This window comes from Heloderma suspectum, chromosome 2 (assembly GCF_057233095.1).
Source record: "Heloderma suspectum isolate Gila_16-S chromosome 2, 16-S_ref, whole genome shotgun sequence".
NCBI lineage: Eukaryota > Metazoa > Chordata > Lepidosauria > Squamata > Helodermatidae > Heloderma > Heloderma suspectum.
Window position 1 is genome coordinate 265912197 of NC_139459.1, and position 22271 is coordinate 265934467.

Sequence of the window (22271 nt, forward strand, 5' to 3'; positions counted from 1 at the left end):
AGGATGAGATGGCTAGATAGCATCACCGATGCAATGAATATGAATTTGAGCACACTCCGGGAAAGAGTGGAGGACAGGAAGGCCTGGCGTGCTATCGTCCATGGGGTCACGAAGAGTCGGACACGACTTAACGACTGAACAACAACAACGTTTTCAAGTACTTTGACTCACATTTCTGCAGTGGCATATTCTGGAGCTCTCATCCTGGTGCCATCTTTCAGTCTCTGGCAAAACTCCTCATTGATTTGGACTCCAGGGTAAGGGGAGGCACCTGAAGAAGATAATCCATAGCTTTATTAGGTAATCGTCTGAACGGACAGGGGGCAGCAAAGAAAGCCACACCTGCAAGAATGTCCCCATCTGCTCTATACAGAATAATGTAAAGAAGTTTACAAGTTAGTGAAATGAGATGGGAGATCACTGGTGTATGCAGGGAGGTGGGCAAGCTGTGCCGCTGAGACCCAACAGCAGGCTTTGTAATGCATAACACAGGTGGGCTCTAAGATCCCATGTAGCAAGGCAATTAGCAGAAGAGATCTGCAAATGAAGTGTCTGGATGGGAAATATAAAGCTGGGGGCGAAGCAGACTCCTTGTGGGAGTCCTTGTGACAATCTACCTTCAAAATCACATACCCACAGAAGTATGGATGACCCAGTGGAGAGTCCAACTACTCAGCACTTACCTAGAGAGAAGATTTCCCATAGGAGGACTCCAAATGACCAGACATCACTTTGGGTGGTATAGACTTTGTCAAAGATGCTTTCTGGGGCCATCCACTTTAGTGGGAGGCGGGCCTATGGGACAGAAAGAGATGTCTTTGGTTGTTACAGTCCAGTAGAAAGTGAATAGCAACAGGGAGAGCAATGCTATTCCCCCTAGACAGCATCTGGGAGTCTTAGGATTCTTCAGTTTTCTGGATACAAAGTTGGAGATGGGGCTTGAAGCCAGGAAACTGCGCTCCCCTCCTCCTCCGCCTTGTAGCCAATACAGAGAGAATCACACCAGCTACCTCTCTCTGCTCACTAAATGGAGTGTGGAGATGGGGGAAAGGTGGTGTTCCTAGGGGTGGGAAGGGGAGACCAGGGCAGCTGGTTTACACCTTTTCCCAGCCTCTTTCCCTGCCCCTCCCTGAAGCCTTTGCTAGATGGGTGAAATCACCCATCTAGCTAAAATGCAGAGAGGCAGGCGCAAGGCGCTCCCACTCAGCACAGGATACTCATAAGTTCAAGGAGGCTGGCGCCCTAAAGAAGACAAGCCACAAGAACATCTCCAAACATCCTAGATTGACCCATACTGACAGGCAGCAAATCAGGTGCACAAGAAGTATCTATTTTGGAGCTTCATAAGGAAGTGCAGTCTGGTATTATCTATCGACCTACAGTAGATGCTTGGGCCTCACTCAGTCACTTGCTCACTCACTCAAATGGGTTATCAAAACTATTTCCACAGTAGATAGCAAGCTCAGAGATAGAAAGCTTGGCATGCACATAATTCATCTCTGGCATGCACATAGTTGAACTTCTGAGTTCAAAATGCTTGGATTACCGTAGAAGTCTGAAAATAGGTTATATTTTGTTGTGGCAATGACCTAAACCTCAAGACAGATTTTTTTAAAAGTCAAATTCATCACCTTGGCTTGCTCAAAGCAACTTTGGAGGAGGGGAGAAATAAAAAATGCCCCACCATTTTACTAATTACTAATCCAGGTGTGTTGCATTATGGGTTGTAGGGTGCAATCCTGTCTGTTCACCAGTAGAACGGAAACTGCTGGCAGAACGGTTTCCCCGGCGCTCCTGCAGCCCCACCCGCAGAAGTCTGCTCATGCAATGTTAGATTTAACCCCTATGTGTATCGAGGGTAGCAAGGGATAATTGTAAGCAAATGGATGTAGGCTTTGATTCAGTTGGGGATTGCACATAAGTGCTGTTAACATCAGACGCATGAACATGCTTCAGGTGAGGAACACATGATGATTATTGCAGGAAAAGGAAAGGTTCCTCCTGTGCAAGCACCGAGTCATTACTGACCCCTAGAGGGACGCTGCTTTCGCCGGCGTTTTCATGGCAGACTATAGCGGGGTGGTTTGCCATGGCCTTCCCCAGTCGTGACTACCTTTCCCCCAGCAAGCTGGGTACTCATTTTACCAACCTCGGAAGGACGGAAGGCTGAGTCGACCTGAGCCAGCTACCCGAGACCCAGCTTCCGCTGGGATCGAACTCAGGTCGTGGGGAGAGTTTCGGTTGCAATTCTGCCGCCTACCACTCCGTGCCGCACGAGGCTCTTGATTTTTGCAGATGATGGGTGAAATCTGGTAGCCATATGCTACAGAGATGCTTATACTCAACAAAATGTGCATTATGTGCCAGGGCACTGCATTAGATATAGCTTCTCGAGCTTTTATTTCTCTGCTTCATTCCTGTATGTATCCACTCTAAGAACAATCTATAAACTTTCCATCTGCACTGCAACAAGTACCAGTCACAAGCAAAGCAATGATACTGAGGCCACTGGCTGACTATAAACTTATAAGACCAATTCCAGCTCACCCACAGCCAGAACCCAGAACTCACACTGCCCTTCCTGACATAGTCAGGATCCTTGTAGATATCCCGGGCAAGACCAAAGTCGCAGATCTTCACCACGTTGTTTTCTGATAGTAAGATGTTGCGAGCTGCCAAATCTCTGTGGATGCACTAAAGGAAAATGAGAGGGGGCAGGGAGATATATCAAAAAGACTCGTCGAAATGCATTCCAATGTGGGAAGGACAAAAGAGGAATCCAAAAAGCTGAGAAAGTGCAGAAGTCTCTTCCAGGCCTTTCCTCTCAAATAAAGTAGGAGCATAGGGACACAGGACGATGCCTTATATTGAGTCAGACCTTGGTTCCTCTAGCCCAGTATTGTTGACACTGACTGGCAGCGGCTCTCCAGGGTTTCAGGCAGGAGCTTTTCCTGCCCTACCTGGAGGAGCTGGGGATTGAACCTGGGACCTTCTGCATGCAAAGCAGGTGCTCTGCCACTGAGCTATGGCCCTTCTCCTGCAGGGGGAGGACCATAGCTCAGTAATTCAAGCAGGACACTGATACTATGAAGACCTTCAGTAGTTATTTCCTCTGGAGTGTTAAGTCAGCTTGCCAGTTATTCTCTTCCATGACAAGCCATGAACCCTTCTGGGAGTGCAGCTTGCCAGACCTGTTAGAAGGCAGGCATGTTTCTCTTCCATGTATCTGCAAGGCTGCATTATCTATGCAAGTAAAAAAGGCCCTGCTGGACGAACCCAAAAATCTATCTAGTTCAGCATCCTGCTCCCACAGTAGCCAACCAGATGCCTCCAGGAAGCCCACAAGCAGGGCTTGAAGGAAACAACCTCCCACTCTGGCCCGCCAGCAACTGAAATGATGTGGCACAAGTGGGACGTGCAACAAAATGCTGCAGTACGGAGTGCTCCTGTTTTGTGTTCTGAGCCAGCCAGTCTTGCTCTTTTCCAGGACACTCCATTCCATTCCATTTCACAACCCAAACAGTCAGTCAGCATTCCATGGCCAATCCTCATTGGGGTTTCCACCTGTTAGTTTTTTTCCTGTAATTTTGTTTGTACTTCTGCAAACCTTGGGGTTCCTGCAAGCCTGCTGATATCTCCCTTTTTGGTGTATACAGTGGCGTTATGGTTATATAAAGATCCACACACAGAGAATGAGTTTGCTCTTAGTATACAGCAGTAGACCCGTGGCCACATCTAGGAATTTGAGAAACTGCTGTTGGTGCCACCACAAAATGGCTCCCATGGAGGATGTGGGTAGTCACATAACGGCTGCCATGGGGGCCTGGTTACCCAACAGAGGTGGTGGTTGGGAGAGAAATAGTGAGCCTAGAGGCTGGGAGTGGAGAGAAACAGCGAGATAAAGGGGTGAGTGGAGAGAAAGAGCAAGGCTAGAGGCTAGGAAGGGAGACAAAGAAGGACAGGAAGGGAAATAGTGAGCAAAAGGGTTGGGTGGAGAGAAATAGTAAGGCTAGAGGCTGGGAGTGGAGAGACAGAGAGAGAGAGAGAGAGAGAGACAGAGACAGAGAGAGAGAGAGAGAGAGACAGAGAGAGAGACAGAGAGAGTAAAAGGGAAAGGACTGCGAGAATGTAAGAAGACTGGGTGGGGCCAGGAAGCCATTCTTTCCTTCTCTTCCTGCCCGCTGAACAGGTGATCAGTGGCAGGTTCAGGAACAGGAAGGAGAACCTTAATGTTTTTCAGACTTTCTATTAAAAAATATGTTTTGAAGGGGGTAGGGAGTGGAGAGCTTTGCAGGTTCCTCTGCAGGTCCCTGCGGGCACCATGGCACCTGTGGGCACCATGTTGGGGACCCCTGGTATACAGGATATTGACTCTGAATCTGGAGATTCTAAATATCCATTATGGCTAATAGCCACTATGGACCTGTCCTCCATTAATTTGTCTGATTCCCTATTAATGCTACCTAAAAGTCCCTCACCACATCTTGTGGCAGCAAATTCCATTAATTAATAATCATGCTTTTTTTTTTTGTACTTGCTTTCATCTATTCCAAATCTATTGCCAACCAATTTTACTGGCTGACCTCAATTTCTAGTTCGAGAGCGGGAGAAAATCTTCTCCAATTTCTCCACACCATGAATAATTTTATACACTTCTATCATCTCCTCTCAATCATGTCTGTTGATAGAAAGAGCACGTCAGGATAAATAAATGGAGTGTTCACCTTTCTGGAAGCTAGAAACTCCATGCCACGGGCCACCTGGAAGCTGTAGCAGATCAGATCTTCCATTGTCAGAGGGCTTTGCCACAAATCATCCACTGTACAAATGTGTAAGAAAGGAGGTTACTCTCTGAAGGTTAGTGGCAGAAAAAAAAGGGACCTTCTCCAGGCAACAGGCTGTGCTAATGCTCTTTTCTGGAGAACGTCCCAGAGATATCTTAGACTTACTGGCAAAGTATGGAGAGATAAAGTGGATTAACTGGGATCAACAGCTACAATCCAGGGCACAGTTATATATGCTTAAGTTCAAGTGAACTCAAACGGACTTGAGCATGTGTAGGTGAATGCTGGACTGCAACGACAGAAACCATGACTATTTATCGTTTGTGCTGCTGGAAGTATACCCAGATTTTACATAAGAGAGCACTAGTGCCCTCTGCACTAGACATTGTCTCTGCTTAAAGGGGAAAGCAGTGTTCGACACCCACCAAGAGTTATCCATTAAATTGTGAGAGACCCAGCAGACAGATGTGAGGCCTGCAGAAGGAAATAAAGATGGGTTTAATATGTCCCTCTATGGGATTTCTACATCTGTTTCCTGATGAAGAAAATTACATCTCAGTACCAGACAGATAGGGGAACTGCCTGTCTGCTCCCAAGGAAATCATTTTGTGTCTTTCTTTGCCAAGGCACTGCCTAAGTCATTGCAGGGTGCTGGCTTTTGTTGCTGTATAACCTTGCTACTTGATCTTAGCTAGAGTGGGAACTAGTTGTAGACAGTCTGATATATTCATGGAGTGAAGAGCAATGGCCTACCAGGAAAGGCTGATCATATTATTTTGAAGACATTCCTTTGTCTCAAACAAAACATTTGAGAATCTGACACAGAAATGGGAACGTCTGAAAGTTGTGTCTGTATCTATTAATGAAAACCAAAGCACATATGTTTCGTATGATTGTCATTCAGCTTGTCATTCAGTGCATAGATTACAATTATAATTATTCATGCTTGTGCAGTTCTTTGAGGCCTGGATTGTAAACCCCTTGGTATAAAGCTCTTTAACTCTTACAGATATTATTAGAATCCAATAATAAAATTCCCACCAAACTTCCTACACAGGGCATATGTTCTTTCATCCTCATGTTGGTGCCGCACAATATACAATGACATGACACAGCCCGCTGAAGGAGGACTTGACACTTTCAAGGGAAAGTCCAGGCCCTTCCTTGACTTTGCCCCATACTCCACAAACTGGTTTTCATGACTAAGGAGGCAAAGTCCAGAGTCCCCCTTTCCATTTCTCAGTAAACAATGCAAGCTGCTGTTTAGGATGTGCTCCCCTTCACTTTTTACACTGATGGATGTTGCTGAGGGTCAATAGCCTGGCGCCATGGCTTTACAATGGTTCTTGTATTCCTTTGGTTCTTGAGGTTTCACCTACTTTGCATGTGAAGTGTGCTACAGACCCAAAGAGTCTTGCTTCCCCTCTTTCCCTCTGCCTTCAAGTCCAGGATGAAAGGGAACATTATCCACTCACTGGTCTCAGTTACATTTGGAGGCTCACTAGCACAACATTTAAGAAATCCTGCACAATTTATTTTGGTTCAAGTTCCCTGAAAATCAATATCCCCCTGAAAATTCAATGAGTTGCTAGACTAAGGGTTCTTCCAGACAAGGCTTTTATCATGCCATTGCCCTGTCTCATCCACAGAATTTGGGGTGGGGGGCAGAAATCATCACCATCCACTCAAAAACCTCCCATGTTTTCCCACTGCTTCTTCCATCTCTTATCACAGAAAAACTGTTAAGGAAGAACAGACAGAATAGCTGCACAGTGCCTTCTGGTTGGTAGCACTAGTTTTCCATCTGGAAGCATCCCTAAGAGGAAAAACTGGATAGCTACAGTTCTTTACCTTCTTGTATAAGAGGCGGAGGTGGTGCTGTTTGGCTCTTGTTCATCAGAAGTCTATTAAGAATTGCACTGTCACTGGTACGAGACCGGCTCCTCCTGTCTGCTCGGACAGCTTCCACGATGGAACGAACTTGGATGCGCAATCTAGGGGATTTTTCCTAGGAAGCAGGCCAGACCACAAAGGTTACCATGAGGCAGGCTAACTGCTGCAGTGAGTCAGGCACTGTGAACATGCCTTAGCTCAGCTTAGGCAGCCCAGAGAATCTAACTCCATTTAGCAAAAGGAAATTCAGTGACTGGCGAGACACGGAGGCAGCATTAGAATGCAGATCTGCCACAGAACTAGAAAGCGGGTGTGAACATAAGAAGAGCCCTGCCATTTCAGAACCACGGTCCATCTAGTCTAGCACCTTGCCTCCCGCAGTGGTCAGCCAGATGCCCTTGGGAAGCCCACAAGCAGAACACAAGGGCAATATCCCTTGTCCTCTGTTGTTCCCCGGCACCTGATATTCAGAGGCGTGCTGCCTCTGAACCTGATGGTGGCAGACATCCTCTGCTTTAGAGGAGCAATGGGTGGGAGAAAGATGTTGATCACGGCCTCTTCCTGTCGCTTTTAACTCCACAGCCCCTCCTGCTTTTCCCTCCAGCTGCTTTTCTCCTGGCCAGCCTCCTAGATCACATGTAGGGCAAGCCAGGAGAAATGAAACTGGAAGCAAAAGCTATGGGCACTGGGTGGAGGAGCAGCAGCACTCCCAACAGCTGCTCCTCTGCTTTAAATTGCTTCCCCCACTTTACAGAACAACCCAGGTCTTAAGGCACAAGGCTTGCCGCCATCTTATCTAGTTGGCCCTCAGCCTGTTTATTCACACACCAAGCAACAGTGTCAGAAGAACTAGGATGCAGGTAAGCAGGCGACTGTCTTGAATGACATTGTCAAGTCTGATCCAAACTAAATCTGTGGTGCACTTATTGTTGTTTATTCTTCCTTCCAGCCTATCCAATGAAAGTGGTGTTAGAAATATTGCCAAGGTAAGGTCAGTCACATACCCTGTAAGGACTGAATCCTTCCCGTTTGGTCCGCAGGTAGTTGGAGAGGTTTCCATATTTACAGAATTCAACAATGACCATGAGGGGACCTGCAGAAGAAGCCAAGAGGAAAGGAAGTGGGTCCACAGACAAGGGCATGCCTTGACTTCCAGACTGTACAATCCTCATGATATAAACACACTACCAAAAGCTGTGCAATGTGTCACAATGGGGGACTGGTCAGTGTTTAATCAGATAACAGATCCTGTAGCATTTTTATATCCCCCATTTACCATTGAAGCTGATCAAGAATATTTACCATTAGGTTTGGTGCAGGCACCCAGCAGGTTAACCACATTCAGATGGTTTCCGATGTGGATGAGGATCTTCAGCTCTGACATGAGTGCCTTGTGCTCACTTGCAGTAGCTCCCTCTGAAAACAATGTCACAGTGAACTCTTAATTACTACTTCTAACTTCACATATCCATACATATCCATATTAGTCCCTCAAACCATTCAAGTTGTTGTTGTTGTTGTTGCATTTATATCCCACCTTTTTTCCTCCAAGGAACTCAAGGTGGCTCATATAATCCTCCTCCACTCCATTTCATCCTCACAACAATCCTGTGAGGTAGGTTGGGCTAAGAGTCAGTGGCTGGCCCAAAGTCACCCAGTGAGTTTCATGGTTGAGTTGGGACTTGAACCTGGATATCCTGAGTCCCAGTCCAACACTCTAACCACTACACCACACTGGCACTTCTTTCTTTCTTCTTTATATTAAAAATGTTTTGCATTTTAAACAAAAAGGTGCAGACATTACATTGCAAAGAAAGAGCTTAATATAATCCACAATAAACAAATGATTTCTCTCTTCATTCAGCATTCTGTCTTTTAAGAGAGAGGAAAGGGTAGTCTTTGGCAGCACTGACAACTTCTCTAAACAATAACGTGTGTGTTTTTTTTAATTAGGTGGATATCATACCAGCACAACGGAGCCCTGTCTTTCAAATATTTGCCTGCTACAGAACAATCTTATGCACATGTACTTGGGAGTAAGCCCCACTGAATGCTAGAGGTGGAACGGGGACATCAGATGGGGTCTCTGTTTACCATCATCTGAATTACTCGTGGTTACTTGGGATTCTGACTACAAACATTTCTGGTCAGTTAGAATTTCAAGGGGGTTGGATTTTTCTGATTCTGGTTGAAGCAGATGGGATCAGAGCTTGTTGCTGGATTATAATCCAGAGATTTTGATAAACAGAATACTGAATACCCAAAGGTTCCTTTGAACATCTGCTGTACAAAGGTTGACACATGGAGAACCTGAGCAGCAGCACCATAGATTGAGATAACTGTTGTATTGCTCCTCCATTAGAGTATGTCACTCACTTCTGTTTTCTCATTATCATTATTTGCATTATCGTAGCTATTGGAATTTGTAACATTTTACAGTTTCCTCTACTATTTACCACTTTCTCTGCTCTTTACTGTTCCCCTTACAAAAGTGATTAGCCTTGTAACAGCAAAAGCAATGTATTACAGGAAAACCATAGAATTGCATGTACATTTTAAAACAGATCTGAATTTGGATTCACAGAGTTTACATACACTCAGTGCAATCCTGTACATACCCAGTCAGAAATAAGTCCCATTGAGTTCAGTGGGGCTTACTTCCAGGTAAGTGAGTAGAGGATGGCAGCCTAAGCCATGCACACAAATGAGAATGTAATTCTGTGGGTACACCCTTTCTATGTATTTATCCCATATGCAAAAACTACTTGTCAATAATGAATATACCTATAGTGTTGGAAGGGTAGTCATTTTATTTATTTTTAAATTGAGATTTAGTTTTAAAGTCTAATTATTAACCATTAATAGGACAAACACACACACACATCAACATGTGTACTGTTGGTTTCAATGGAAGAGTTAAGCACGGAACTTAACAAGGCTTAACATTAAGTTCTCTTACATGGAACTTAACAAGACTTAACATGAACATGCTCTTAGTTAAAGGAAGTAAATTAATTTTGAAATGGAAGTCCCCTTTTTCTGTGATCATTTCCAGCAACTGCATTCAGACACAACGCTAAACTATGGTTAAGCGAAATGCAAACAAGCCTAGACTTCTCCAGGGCTCATGTGCTCCCACTTCCTCTCCCCTCCTCTTGCATGGCTGAGAAAAGGACTTAAGGATCATTCATTTCCACTTTGATTAACCACAGATTACCATGCTATATGAACCTGGAACTGTGGTAAATCTTTACTATGGGTAGCAGAAGTAAGCCAGTTTAATAAACCATGGTTTGAAGTTGACTTGCTTGAAGCTAACCATGGATTAACCAGGTTTGCCAGGTTCAGATGATATGGCAAGCTGTGGTAAATCAAAAGCAGAAGTGGAAGCTCCTGAGTTCCTCTTTGGGGCTGTGTTGCAGGGGAAGAGGGAAGTGGGGAGCTTGCAAGCCCATGGGGAGGCCTAGCCTAACTCACTCACATCTCACTAAAGCATAGTTTCATGTGATGTCCAAAGATATGAGAAAACTAAAAACACAGTCTTGTTAACACCAACTGTTAGCAGCGTATTTTAAGTGCACATTAAAAAGTGCATACACCTTTGAACATAGGCTCCTTCTTTGCTGAAACAAGCTAGTGGGGCTACCTCCTCAGGAATAGAAGTTTATCGCTGTTCTTAATTTTCTTGAGCCAGGGCGATGGTGTGTCATAGGATAAGGCAGCACTAATCAGTCAAGCCTGGCAGACAAGTTGTTCCCATCCCTTGTGCCAGTACAGAAACCCAATTTCAGCCAAAGTGCCAATGGCACAGAAGCCATTGGTGCTACCCTGTTAGGGTTCTTCCATTTCCCTCATGCCTTATAGCTATGCCATGCAAGGGGCTGATTGAATGAGACAGAGAGTATGGAGAGAGGTAGAGGAAGTACCAGCTGGGCTTTTGATTGTCCCCGAGCTGGGAACAATGGCAAGACCCTGCACTTTAAAGGACATTTGATCATATTAGGCAATAGAGGGGGGTTCTGCTCTGCTTACCAAGTAAGGATTCAGTTTTAGTCGTAATGGAACAAACTATGGTTTGCAAAGTATGGTTAGAAATTGTAAACAGACAATTTTAGATTCTATGACACCGGAAGATGAGCCCTTCAGGTCGGAAGGTGTCCAATATACTACTGGGGAAGAGCAGAGGGAATTTCAAAGTAGCGCCAGAAAGAGTGAAGCGGCTGGGCCAAAGCCAAAAGGACATTCAGCTGTGGATGTGTCTGGTGGTGAAAAGAAAGTCCGATGCTGTAAAGAACAATTTTGTTTAGGAACCTGGAATGTAAGATCAATGAATCAAGGTATGCTGGAGGTGGTCAAACATGAGATGGCAAGATTGAACATCGACATCTTGGGAATCAGCGAACTCAAATGGACAAGCATGGGCGAATTTAATTCAGGTGACCATCATATCTACTACTGTGGGCAAGAATCCCTTAGAAGAAATGGAGTAGCACTCATAGTCAACAAAAGGGTGGGAAAAGCAGTACTGGGGTACAATCTCAAAAACGACAGAATGATCTCAGTACGAATCTAAGGCAAACCATTCAACATCATAGTAATTCAAGTCTATGCCCCAACCACTGAGGCCAAAGAAGCTGAGGTTGATTGGTTCTATGAAGACCTACAACACCTTCTAGAACTAACACCAAAAAAAGACGTCCTCTTCATCATAGGGGATTGGAATGCTAAAGTAGGAAGTCCAGAAATAACCAGGATAACAGGCAAGCATGGCCTTGGTGTACCAAATGAAGCAGGACAAAGGCTAATAGAGTTTTGCCAAGAGAACACGCTGATCATAGCAAACACTCTTTTCCAACAGCACAAGAGGCGACTCTACACATGGACGTCACCAGATGGTCAATATCGAAATCAGATTGATTATGTACTTTGCAGCCAAAGATGGAGAAGCTCCATACAGTCAGTAAAAACAAGACCTGGAGCTGACTGTGGCTCAGATCATGAGCTTCATGTTGCAAAATGTCAGGAAAACCACTAAACCATTCAGGTATGACCTAAATCATATCCCTGATGAATATACAGTGGAGGTGAGGAATAGATTTCAGGGATTAGACCTCATAGACTGAGTGCCTGAGGAACTATGGACGAAGGTCCGTAACATTGTTCAGGAGGCAGCAGCTCAATCCATCCCAAAGAAAAAGAAATGCAAGAAAATGTGCAAAGTGGCTGTCTGATGAGGCTTTACAAGTAGCTGAGGAAAGAAGGGAAGCGAAAAGCAAGGGAGAAAGGGGAAGATATATCCAACTGAATGCAGAGTTCCAGAGAATAGCAAGGAGAGACAAGAAGGCCTTCTTAAATGAACAATGCAAAGAAATCGAGGAAAACAACAGAATGGGAAAGACTAGAAATCTCTTCAAGAAAATTGGAGATCTCAAGAGAATGTTTTGTGCAAAGACGGGCATGATAAAGGACAAAGAAGGTAGGGACCTAACAGAAGCAGATGAGATTAAGAAGCGGTGGAAAGAATACACAGAAGAACTATACAGGAAAGATCTTAATGTCCCTGATAGCCATGAGAGTGCAGTCACTGAACTTGAGCCGGACATCCTAGAGAGTGAAGTCAAGTGGGCCTTAGGAAGCATTACTGACAACAAAGCTAGCGGAGATGACAGTATTCCAGTTGAGCTATTTAAAATCCTAAAAGATAATGCTGTTCAAGTGCTGCACTCAATATGCCAACAAATTTGGAACACTCAGCAGTGGCCACAAGACTGGAAAAGGTCAGTTTACATTCCAATTCCAAAGAAGGGCAATGCCAAAGAGTGTTCAAACTACCGTACAATTGCGCTCATTTCACAAGCCAGCAAGGTTATGAACAAAATCCCACAAGCTAGGCTTCAGCAGCATGTGAACCGAGAACTACCGGAAGTACAAGCTGGGTTTCGAAGAGGCAGAGATCAAATCGCCAACATTCGCTGGATCATGGAGAAAGCAAGAGAATTCCAGAAAAACGTCCATTTCTGCTTCATTGACTATGCTAAAGCCTTTGATTGTGTGGATCACAACAAACTCTGGCAAATTCTTAAAGAGATGGGAGTACCAGACCACTTTACCTGTCTCCTGAGAAATCTGTACGAGGGACAAGAAGCAACAGTAAGAACCAGACATGGAACAACCAATTGGTTCAAAATTGGGAAAGGAGTACAACAAGGCTGCATATTGTCACCCTGCTTATTTAATTTATATGCAGAGTACATCATGAGAAACGCCAGGTTGGATGAATCACAGGTCGGAATTAAGACTGCTGGGAGAATTATCAACAACCTCAGATACGCAGATGACACCACCCTAATGGCAGAAAGCGAAGAGGATCTAAAGAGCCTCTTGTTGAGGGTGAAAGTGGAGAGTGCAAGTGCTGGTTTGAAACTCAACATTCAAAAAACGAAGATCATGACATCTGGCCCCATCACTTCCTGGCATATAGAAGGGGAAGAAATGGAAGCAGTGACAGATTGTATTTTCTTGGGCTCCAACATCACCGCAGACGGTGACTGTAGCCATGAAATTAAAAGATGCTTGCTCCTTGGGAGGAAAGCTATGGCAAACCTAGACAGCATAGTAAGAAGCAGAGATATCACCTTGCCGACAAAGGTTCGTATCATCAAAGCTATGGTTTTCCCAGTAGCAACGCATGGCTGTGAGAGCTGGACTATAAGGAAGGCTGAGCGCTGAAGAATTGATGCCTTCGAACTGTGGTGCTGGAGAAGACTCTTATGAGTCCCCTGGACTGCAAGGAGGTCAAATCAGTCCATCCTAAAGGAAATCAACCCTGACTGCTCATTGGAACGACAGATACTGAAGCTGAAGCTCAAATATTTTGGCCACCTAATGCGAAGAGAAAACTCCCTGGGAAAGACCCTGATGCTGGGAAAGATTAAAGGCAAAAGGAGAAGGGGATGGCAGAGGATGAGATGGCTAGATAGCATCACCAATGCAATGAATATGAACTTGAGCACTCTCCGGGAAAGAGCGGAGGACAGGAAGGTCTGGCGTGCTATGGTCCATGGGGTCATGAAGAGTCGGACACGACTTAACGACTGAACAATAACAACACATACAGAAGAATGAGATGGTAATGAGATGGTAGAATGGACTGCACTAACTTGGACTACAGATGGAAAATACAAGTTTTTAATATTCCTCCACACTAAACACACAGACACACACACACCACCTCCCTGAAACTAAAATGGTAGCAAGTCAGGGAGAAAGGTTCTGCTCCTGCCCTCTGCTTGCTGTGCCGGTTTTCTCTTTGCAGGGAGTTTTTAATATAGTGGAGCATTTAAAAATGTGACCACCTACCTGCAGTCTAATGTGGTACAATCCATATTACCTATCACCATAGCATTCTACTGCCTCACTCTGTCCATGTGTACACCATGCCTTATTGATTATGGTAAGCAGCAACATTTGCTAATTTCATTCAACTGCGGCCATTTCTCTACAGTTTTCAACTGGCTTTCTGGTATTTTGGAAAGAGGATGATTTCAAATGCAGACTTCCATTACCAATATTGGAGTTCAGGACTCTAATTCCATTTTAACAGCCACTATGAAATGCCAAGCCTTTTGAAATAACCAGGAAAAGGAGTATTTTTCTATATTCTCCCTACACTAATTGGTGCTAATAGTAATTTTAGAAGAATCCCAACAGTTATTTTATTATTAAAACAAATAGAGATTTAAATGCTGCAGTTTAAAATGTTACATTGATTAGGTAAATCTGTTATTAATTTCAGGCACCTTAAACCATTCCATAAAACAATATTCTTCCCGGCTATCAACGTTTCAGTATACTGATGAAGGCTGAAAACATTAATCAGTGTTATTAACAGACAAGCTAGCCTTAGGTATTTTTGTACTATTAGCAAAATACTAAAATCTCCTCCTTCCCCCACCCCAGCATTTAAATCCCACCCCTGCTTTCCTTGGCACTTTCTTGTATCACCTCCCTTTTTTCCTGAGGTCTGGCTAGGCACTCCTGCTCCTTTCATCTTTGCCCATTCATAAGCTCCCCAGTGACAGTGCTAGGTCCACAAATAATCACTCACAGTCACACCTCCAGCTTGCCTCCCTGGATTCCTCCCTACTTCCCCCACCCCCCTCTAGAGTGACTTGCTTCCCTACTAGGCTGAATACTGCTGTTTTTCTCTCTGTGTAAAATTTCCTCTTGGCTCTTTCAACCCTTCCCCTGTTCGTCCTGGTAGTTTTGCATCACACAAAAGCCTTCTTGTTTCACCATGCCTGGGCAGCCTTTAGGCAGACACCATGCGTAATGTCCCAAAATGACACTGAAAAGGAAAGTCCTTCCCCCATGTTCTGCTGCAATTGCTGCCATCTGCAAAGTGCTATCCTGAGGCAGCCGAGTAGATGAATCTAAATTTAGAGCTTGCCCTGCTAACAGATCAATCAATCCAATTGAAAATGAAGAAGTTAATATGAAGAAGTTAAAACCATGAAGAAGTTAAAATTAACAAGTTAAAACCATGGGTTTCCCACAGAATTTTAATTAGTGGTATCCTCTGTGATAGAATCCTCATTTCTGATTTTCTAAACAATTTGTTTAAGATAATATTCCAGTCAGATTTTATTCCAAGGTAGTAGAGCAGGGTTTAGGAATGAAGTCACAGGTGGGACTGCTTGGCCTACCTTGCATTTTTTGGGCCCAGCCCCCTAGCAGGCCCAGCAAAAGAAAGGTAGAATACCACTGGTTGAATACAGATGACCATTTACCTAATGGTAACTTACCATGGTGTCAGGTAACCATCTGGTAAGCCAGTCATCTGTACCATTCTGCCAACTAGTGAGGACAATTTTATCACACTTCTGTGGAAGCAGAAGAATGACAACATTGTTTTTACCAGTACAACCAACCAGTTTGCAAAGCGATCCCATACATACCAAAGTAAGTTACGCTTGGTAAATGGTACTCTGTGTTCACTTGTTGTGGAGAACCAGGCTGTGCTTCTAAGGAACAGCTTTCAATATGAGTCTCCTGCTCCCTCAGGTCCTTATACTACCTGCCTGCCCTGATGTTCCTGGATTTGATTCTTTCCTACCTGGATCCAACTTTTGAAGACTCTGTAGGCCAGCTCTGTGTTATTAAGTGAAACATATCTTCAATAAACACTATCAAAATATCACCTACATTGAACTACCATATTTATTTCAATCAGTTCATTCCATTCCATTCAGTTATAAGCTACAAGCGGAATAGTCAGCTCCAAAATAGTTGACAGCTATATTGGGAGACATGGGACATTGTTTAGCACAGCCTTGCCCAACTTGGCATCCTCCAGATATGTTGGACATCGCTACTGGGAATTATGGGAATTCCAATCCAACACATCTGGAAGGTGCCAAGTTGGGAAAGGCTGGTTTAGCAGATACTGCCAGGATGAACAGAGTCAAAGGCCAAGAAACAGAGTATTCAGAAAAGAAGATATTTAATCACTGTTGACTTCAATGAAGAAAGATCAGGTTTGTGGAACCTCCTAGTATAAGGACAGGATGGCATTCAGGAGATGATGAGGGATTTGTTTAAATTATGGGAAGGATGTCTTCCAGATACAAACATTAACCAGATGGATGTTTCCAGACAGGTAACTAATACTCTGATGTGTAAAGAAGCCATTTATCTTGCCTACCTTTGAGCATTTTAACTGCCACGGTCTCACAGCTGTTACTCTTATTAATTCCAAATGCAGAGGCTTCCATCACTTTCCCAAAGGCTCCATGGCCCAGGACTTTACCTGAAAACAGAAGTGGGGAACAGGGTAAAAAAAGTAATGGCTCCAATGGCAAAAACAGGGTAAAATAAGAGCCAGGGTGCAATGGGAGGAACTCATTTTATATAACTATTCAAAGAACCCACAAAAGAGTAACTTGAATAGGACCAAAACAAAACAGGAAACTGGAAAAAAAAAGAAGAAAAGGTGTGAAAAAGGAAGAGGAAGGAATGGCTTTTTCACCATCTCCAGGTGGTTGTGTTTTCAGAGAAAGGGCCAGAAGAGGGAGGAAGTGAGACAGACCCAGTGTCGACAAAGCAGAGGAAGGAAACAGCTAGCTAAAGAGAGGTGCCATTTATTGCCCTCGAGCAGAGCGCGTGGGAAAGGTGAGGGCATCTCCTTGGACTAGACCGGAAAAGGATGATCATTCCACCATAGTTCTATCCACTGTCTGCCTGACTTTTGGGCAGCCCCACAGAGCTGAGTGCTTAGACCACTTTAGAACACGATGGATGTTTTGTTGGGACAGGAAAACACTGTGTTCTGAGACTGACTGGACAATTGCTTCTATAAGTATATTTTGTAGTGCAAACCAACCGTCAGAAATGGCAGTCAGAATCACAATGATCAGCCAGAGAAAGAATGACACCTGTTCCTCACTCGTCAACGAACCATGTGCTCCACTGTACCTAGTCGAAGCCGCTCCCGAGGGAATTCCCATTTGCTGGAGTCATAGGGCAGGTATTCACATTGCTCCTCCAAGGGAACTTCGCCTGGGTCCATGATAATGGAAAGGTAGCCAGTCTTGATGTCAGCATGGGCAGGCTGCAGGGGAGGAAGAAAGAGAAGCTAGTTGATCTCTGTCATTTTGCAATGGGTATATGTTGCTGTGCAGCTCTCTTCATATCCGGAACCTTAACACTGGGCTTTGCTTGACCGAGCAAAGGGCAAAGTGGATGGTTTGGCCCTTCAGCATCAAAACTGGTATGCCCCAGCCCCATAGAAATGGGACCACCTATATTTTTTACAATTAGCCCAGTATATATTGCATTTTCTCCAACTGTCTCTAGATTAGTCCCTGGACAAAGAATTTCACACACCAGGAATTCACATTTCAGTTCGGAAATATCCCAGACTGGCTCTTAGAGACAGAGGAAATCCACATTACGTGCTCTTTTGTTGAGGGCAAGTGACAAAGGGACACTGTTTAGCTAGGCATGAGCTGCCCTACTGGTTTTCCTTCTGCAGCAATGCCAACTGTATTCTACTGTGTTTGCCAGCACCACTTTTTTTGGTTCTGCTGAAAACTAGATGCCTCAAGGGGAAAAAAGCAACACATCAGAATGGAACGTAGAGGCGGCTGTCCTCTGGGTTCATCTCTTGTTCATGATTCTGCTTGCTGTTCACCAAATCAGTCTCCGAAAGAAGGCAGAGGGAACAGGGGACTTACTCTTTTAATGTTACAGAAGATGAGGATTAAGAGAATCCAGAAGAAGATGGCAATGACACCTGTCCCAATTAAGATCACAATCTCCACATTGGTCCTGTCATCTGAGCCTACAGACCAGGAAGAGCAATGGTGGAATTAGCCGCAGAAAACAGCTTAAAATAGGCACATAGCAAAACCAAGGACATATTGAGAAAGAGCAATGGAAACACTGGTGAGAATATTCTAGATTTCCCTCAAGTTGGGCCAAGGACAGGAGAGTATTATTTTGTGCTTTGAATGAAGGAGGATGAAGTTGCCTTAGCCTCGCAAAGGGTTGCCCTTTTGGATGGATCCTCTTCTCTTTCTGATTTCTTTCCAAATACATTTCCCTTTACATAGGTTTAGGGGTTGAAGTTATTAACAGTACCTTCTACAGAGACACTGGCAGAGGAGTTCACACAACCCTTGGCATTGCAGACACTACACAGGTAAAGCCCAGCATCCTCTTCTCTCACCCTCTGGATACTCAGCCTCTGGTTGGAATCTGCCAGGTCAATCCCTGAAACATGCAAAAGGGAAAGAGCTTTCAGGTGTGAACTAACTGTGCCTAGGGAGGGTTTGGATTCTTATGGCCCTACATTAAAGTTCTCTCTAGGGAGGAGAAGGATGAACTGAAATTAAACCACAGTTATAGTCAAAGTGACATTAGTCCCTTTTTACCATCACTCACCACACTGTTGTCATTGGCATTTGAGCACTTTCAAGGAGATGTCCCTTATCTCCCAGCAACAAAGTAAATGTTTGGGTGCAAGAGCACCCAAATGCAGCACAGAAAGACACAACTCACATGGAAGGCAGCATGTCACTATCAAGGCGACAGAAACGTGCATGGGATAAATCACAGAATGTGGCTTCTAATGCACAGTATTGTCATTTCTGCAGATTTCCCAATTTTCTTCTGGATTTTTAAAAAGCAAGTTTCTAGTCCTTGTTATTATAGATAAAAAGCCAGAAACCAGGCAGGTAGTTTCTGAAGGCTTCACAGCCAGAGGAGGTTTGGGAACATGTCCAGTGGTGACAGGGGCACTTAAATTCCATCAGTTTTTGCTTCATGGAATAAATCTTCTCTGAGACAGATTCTAATATGGCCTGGTTTGCCACTGCAGGTCAGTAAAATGAAACTGATCCAAAGGAGCCATTTACTCAGGTGTACGGGGACTGTGCCCGCTGTCCTAGACTAGAACATCAATCCTAGAACTGATGAGGCAAGCTGCTTAATCCTAAAAGTATCCTGCCTCGTAACTATAAGAATTCTGGTAGAGAAAACAACAGAGAACCTACTGCTCAAGCGTTGCCTGTGGTTCCTTTACACGCATGCAAGCGGCTCCTTTGGATTGCTGCCCATTTGAAGTACAGATATTCACTTTTGTGGGGGAGGGGAAGCTCCAAGCAAACTGCAGGAATGAAATCTGACTTGCCTGCTTGTCACTTAGAAGCATCTCCACAAATTTTACATTAGCATATACTTTTCTGATTGCTCAGCTTCTATGCACTAATTACAAACATAGTCGGTTTATCCCCTGCACTGCAGTGTAGACCTGCGGATATGTGCACACAGGTGCATGGAAAGGCTTCATTAGTTAATGACACCTTTCAGTGAGCTCATGGTGGTGTATATGAGCTTCCCCCATCCATTACGTCATCACAGTACACCTATGAAATATAGTAGGCGGAGAGATAGCAACTGATCCAAAATCTTCCAAAGAACTTGATGACTGGGTGGACATTTGAATTCAGATCTTCCTTGTACAAGTCTAACATTCTGCTCATGACACCACACTGGCTGCACCGATGTTTGTTCTATCTATCTATCTATCTATCTATCTATCCATCCATCCATCCATCCATCCATCTATCTATCTACAATATTTATATACTGCTCCATATCTAGAACAGATTTCAGAGTGGTGAACACAGAAGATAAAACAGTAAGAGCATAAAAAGATTTTTAAAAAACCACATTAAAATTACACTTGTTTAAAAACACAATGCCAATAAAAACCGTAACTGGTCAACTAAAGAATGCCTCCTGGAAAAGTGCTGTTTTCAGGAGGCGCTGGAAACAATGCAGTGTTGGTGCCTGCCTGACCTCCATACCGTAATTTTGGTATGGCCCTTTGTCTGCTGTTGAACCAAATGCACCCACACACCATCACTTGGACATAATCCCAGCCCAGAGCTGAAAGCTCCAAATCCAGACCAGAGCCTTGTACAAACAGGAAAATTCGTGCCCCACTCCTTCCCACCCAATCGCTTCCATCAGCCATACCTGAGACTTCTTCTACAAGCTTCTCATCCTTGTACCAGTTGATGTTTGGAATGTATGTGCCGTCCACTTTGCAGCGCATCTCTATGGAATCGCTCACATTCACCAAGATGTTTGATAGGTTCTGCTTCAACCTGGGGACCTCTAGAGCTAAAGAAGTAACATTAAGAAAACAATATGTCAGGAGACTAAAGGAAAAAAGCATTCTGTAGGAAGGAAGACGACTTTGTTCTTTGGGGATAGTGTGTTGAAAATTGCATAAAAACTGCACAGCCATAATGGAACCTGGCCATAGCTAGCAGAAGCACTGCAGTTCTTCTTTAAAGCCATTTGTGTGATTTCCAGAATGTGACCAAAAGAAAGAGAAGCCTAGGATGCTTCCAGACAGACAGCTCCCAGCGCTACCAATGAGAAGGCTTTGTGCAGCTGTTTCATCTTTTCTTCCTTAATGGATTTTCTGCGTTATGAATAAAGACAAAGCAGCAATGGGAAAACATGGGACTGTTATGAGTAGAAGACAACGATATCTGGACTACCCGGTGTAAACGTCCGTGAATGAGGCAGGGCCAACCCCTCATCTTGAAATACCCCTGGTGGAAGTGTCCTTAATGTGATAAAGATCTCAGTTTATGCTTGAGGGTCAGTGCAGACATAACATCCCCAAATGCTTAATGATTAAGCTACTAGGAATTGGCTGCTGTGAGTAGGCTGGGTACTCCCCCTCCGTTCCCCCACCCCTGTTGAAGTGTTAATTCTCCCTGCTGAGTCTCACTGTTACGTCTGCAGCACTAACATGATCAGAACTTGTAACCAACTTTGAACTGTGGTCCTGGGTTATGCAGAAAGTCTGTGTACTTCTAGTCATGGTTTACATCAAAGATGAAGTTATCGTGGTAATGCAGTTAGGAATTTAACCTTTGCAGTGACCCTTAAAAGTCCACAATACATCTGCCCCTAAATCCACATATTGTCAGCAAGAATATAATATTATGGCATGTGGCATTTCGTTTTCATGAAATAATATTTGAAATACTAGTAAGTTTAACAAGACTCCTACTGTTATCAGCTGGGTGTGCCAGTGTGTTTAGGAAAATGATGAACTCCATTACTGCTAACTCTGGTTATTCAAAATCCCAAGTCAGCCTCACAAAAGCACAAGACTCGCTCAGAAATAATAAGCTAGACATATACTGGACAGCATCTGATCTGCCATCAGAGCCATTACTTTCTTTCCCAGTGTTTCTACAGCTGTGAGGACTAGTACCGACACTTATTGTTCTGTCAAATGAAAGCTGTGCCTCAGGTTTCCAAGAAGAATTTGCAATCCACAAAGAAGTGCCTTGTAGATCAATTTGTGGCCCAAAAGATTATCTTCTGATCACCTCAATCTAGGATAAATCTGAGTGGTCTGAATTCTACCGCCAGTGTTAGCACTCCTCTGTTCTGGCCAAGCATTCTCCTTCCATGCATCCTTCGTCATCACAAAGACCTGCCTACCCACCCGATTAGCAGTTTCATTGCGGTTCTTACCATGCACAGAGATGTATCTTTTGTGGCAGTGTTTCTCACTGTTCTCCCTGTTTTGCACCTCGCACACGTAGTCTCCCTCATCTTCTAGAGAAATACTTGGGATGGTAAGTGTCAAAGCAGCATAATTGGAGTTGGGCTTGAAGTGCAGCTCGCCTTGCATCTTAGTTGCATAGTGGTGGACATTTTTGCAATCCAGGACCAGCGGGTTTCCCTCTTCATCATGCAGTGTGGAGAGGTTAAGCCGGTACCACTGTAGGTTCTCATAGGTATAATTATCAGCATTGCAACTCAGCCTCAGGTCTTGTCCCTCAATAGGCTCCTCTGAAGGCTGTGACTCAATTTCAAACCCATTTGGGATGGCTGCCAAGAAAGCAAGATAAGGAAACAAAGGTGTGATCAAGACTTTAATGCTTCAAGGTCTGTCCCTAATTATGTTTATAGGATACTATTTTATCTATGTGCTTATGGCTGCGTGCTTAAGGACCGTGCAAAGCCACTAATTATTTGTTTGCATTTATTTAAATG

General features: G+C 44.1%; 1 protein-coding gene across 1 annotated transcript in view; it reads right to left on the reverse strand.

The window, feature by feature from the left end:
• Positions 1 to 22271, reverse strand: part of FLT4 (fms related receptor tyrosine kinase 4) — a 147014-nt gene that overhangs the window by 17574 nt on the left and 107169 nt on the right. The window contains exons 14-26 of the mRNA XM_084839141.1: positions 21747 to 22106; positions 20220 to 20366; positions 18318 to 18449; positions 17912 to 18018; positions 17151 to 17286; positions 16381 to 16485; positions 7980 to 8093; positions 7682 to 7770; positions 6636 to 6792; positions 4725 to 4819; positions 2572 to 2694; positions 684 to 795; positions 172 to 271 (exon numbers count right to left, since the gene is read on the reverse strand). Coding sequence (XP_084695267.1) covers positions 172 to 271; positions 684 to 795; positions 2572 to 2694; positions 4725 to 4819; positions 6636 to 6792; positions 7682 to 7770; positions 7980 to 8093; positions 16381 to 16485; positions 17151 to 17286; positions 17912 to 18018; positions 18318 to 18449; positions 20220 to 20366; positions 21747 to 22106 — 1777 coding nt within the window. The remainder of the gene's footprint in view (positions 1 to 171; positions 272 to 683; positions 796 to 2571; positions 2695 to 4724; positions 4820 to 6635; positions 6793 to 7681; positions 7771 to 7979; positions 8094 to 16380; positions 16486 to 17150; positions 17287 to 17911; positions 18019 to 18317; positions 18450 to 20219; positions 20367 to 21746; positions 22107 to 22271) is intronic.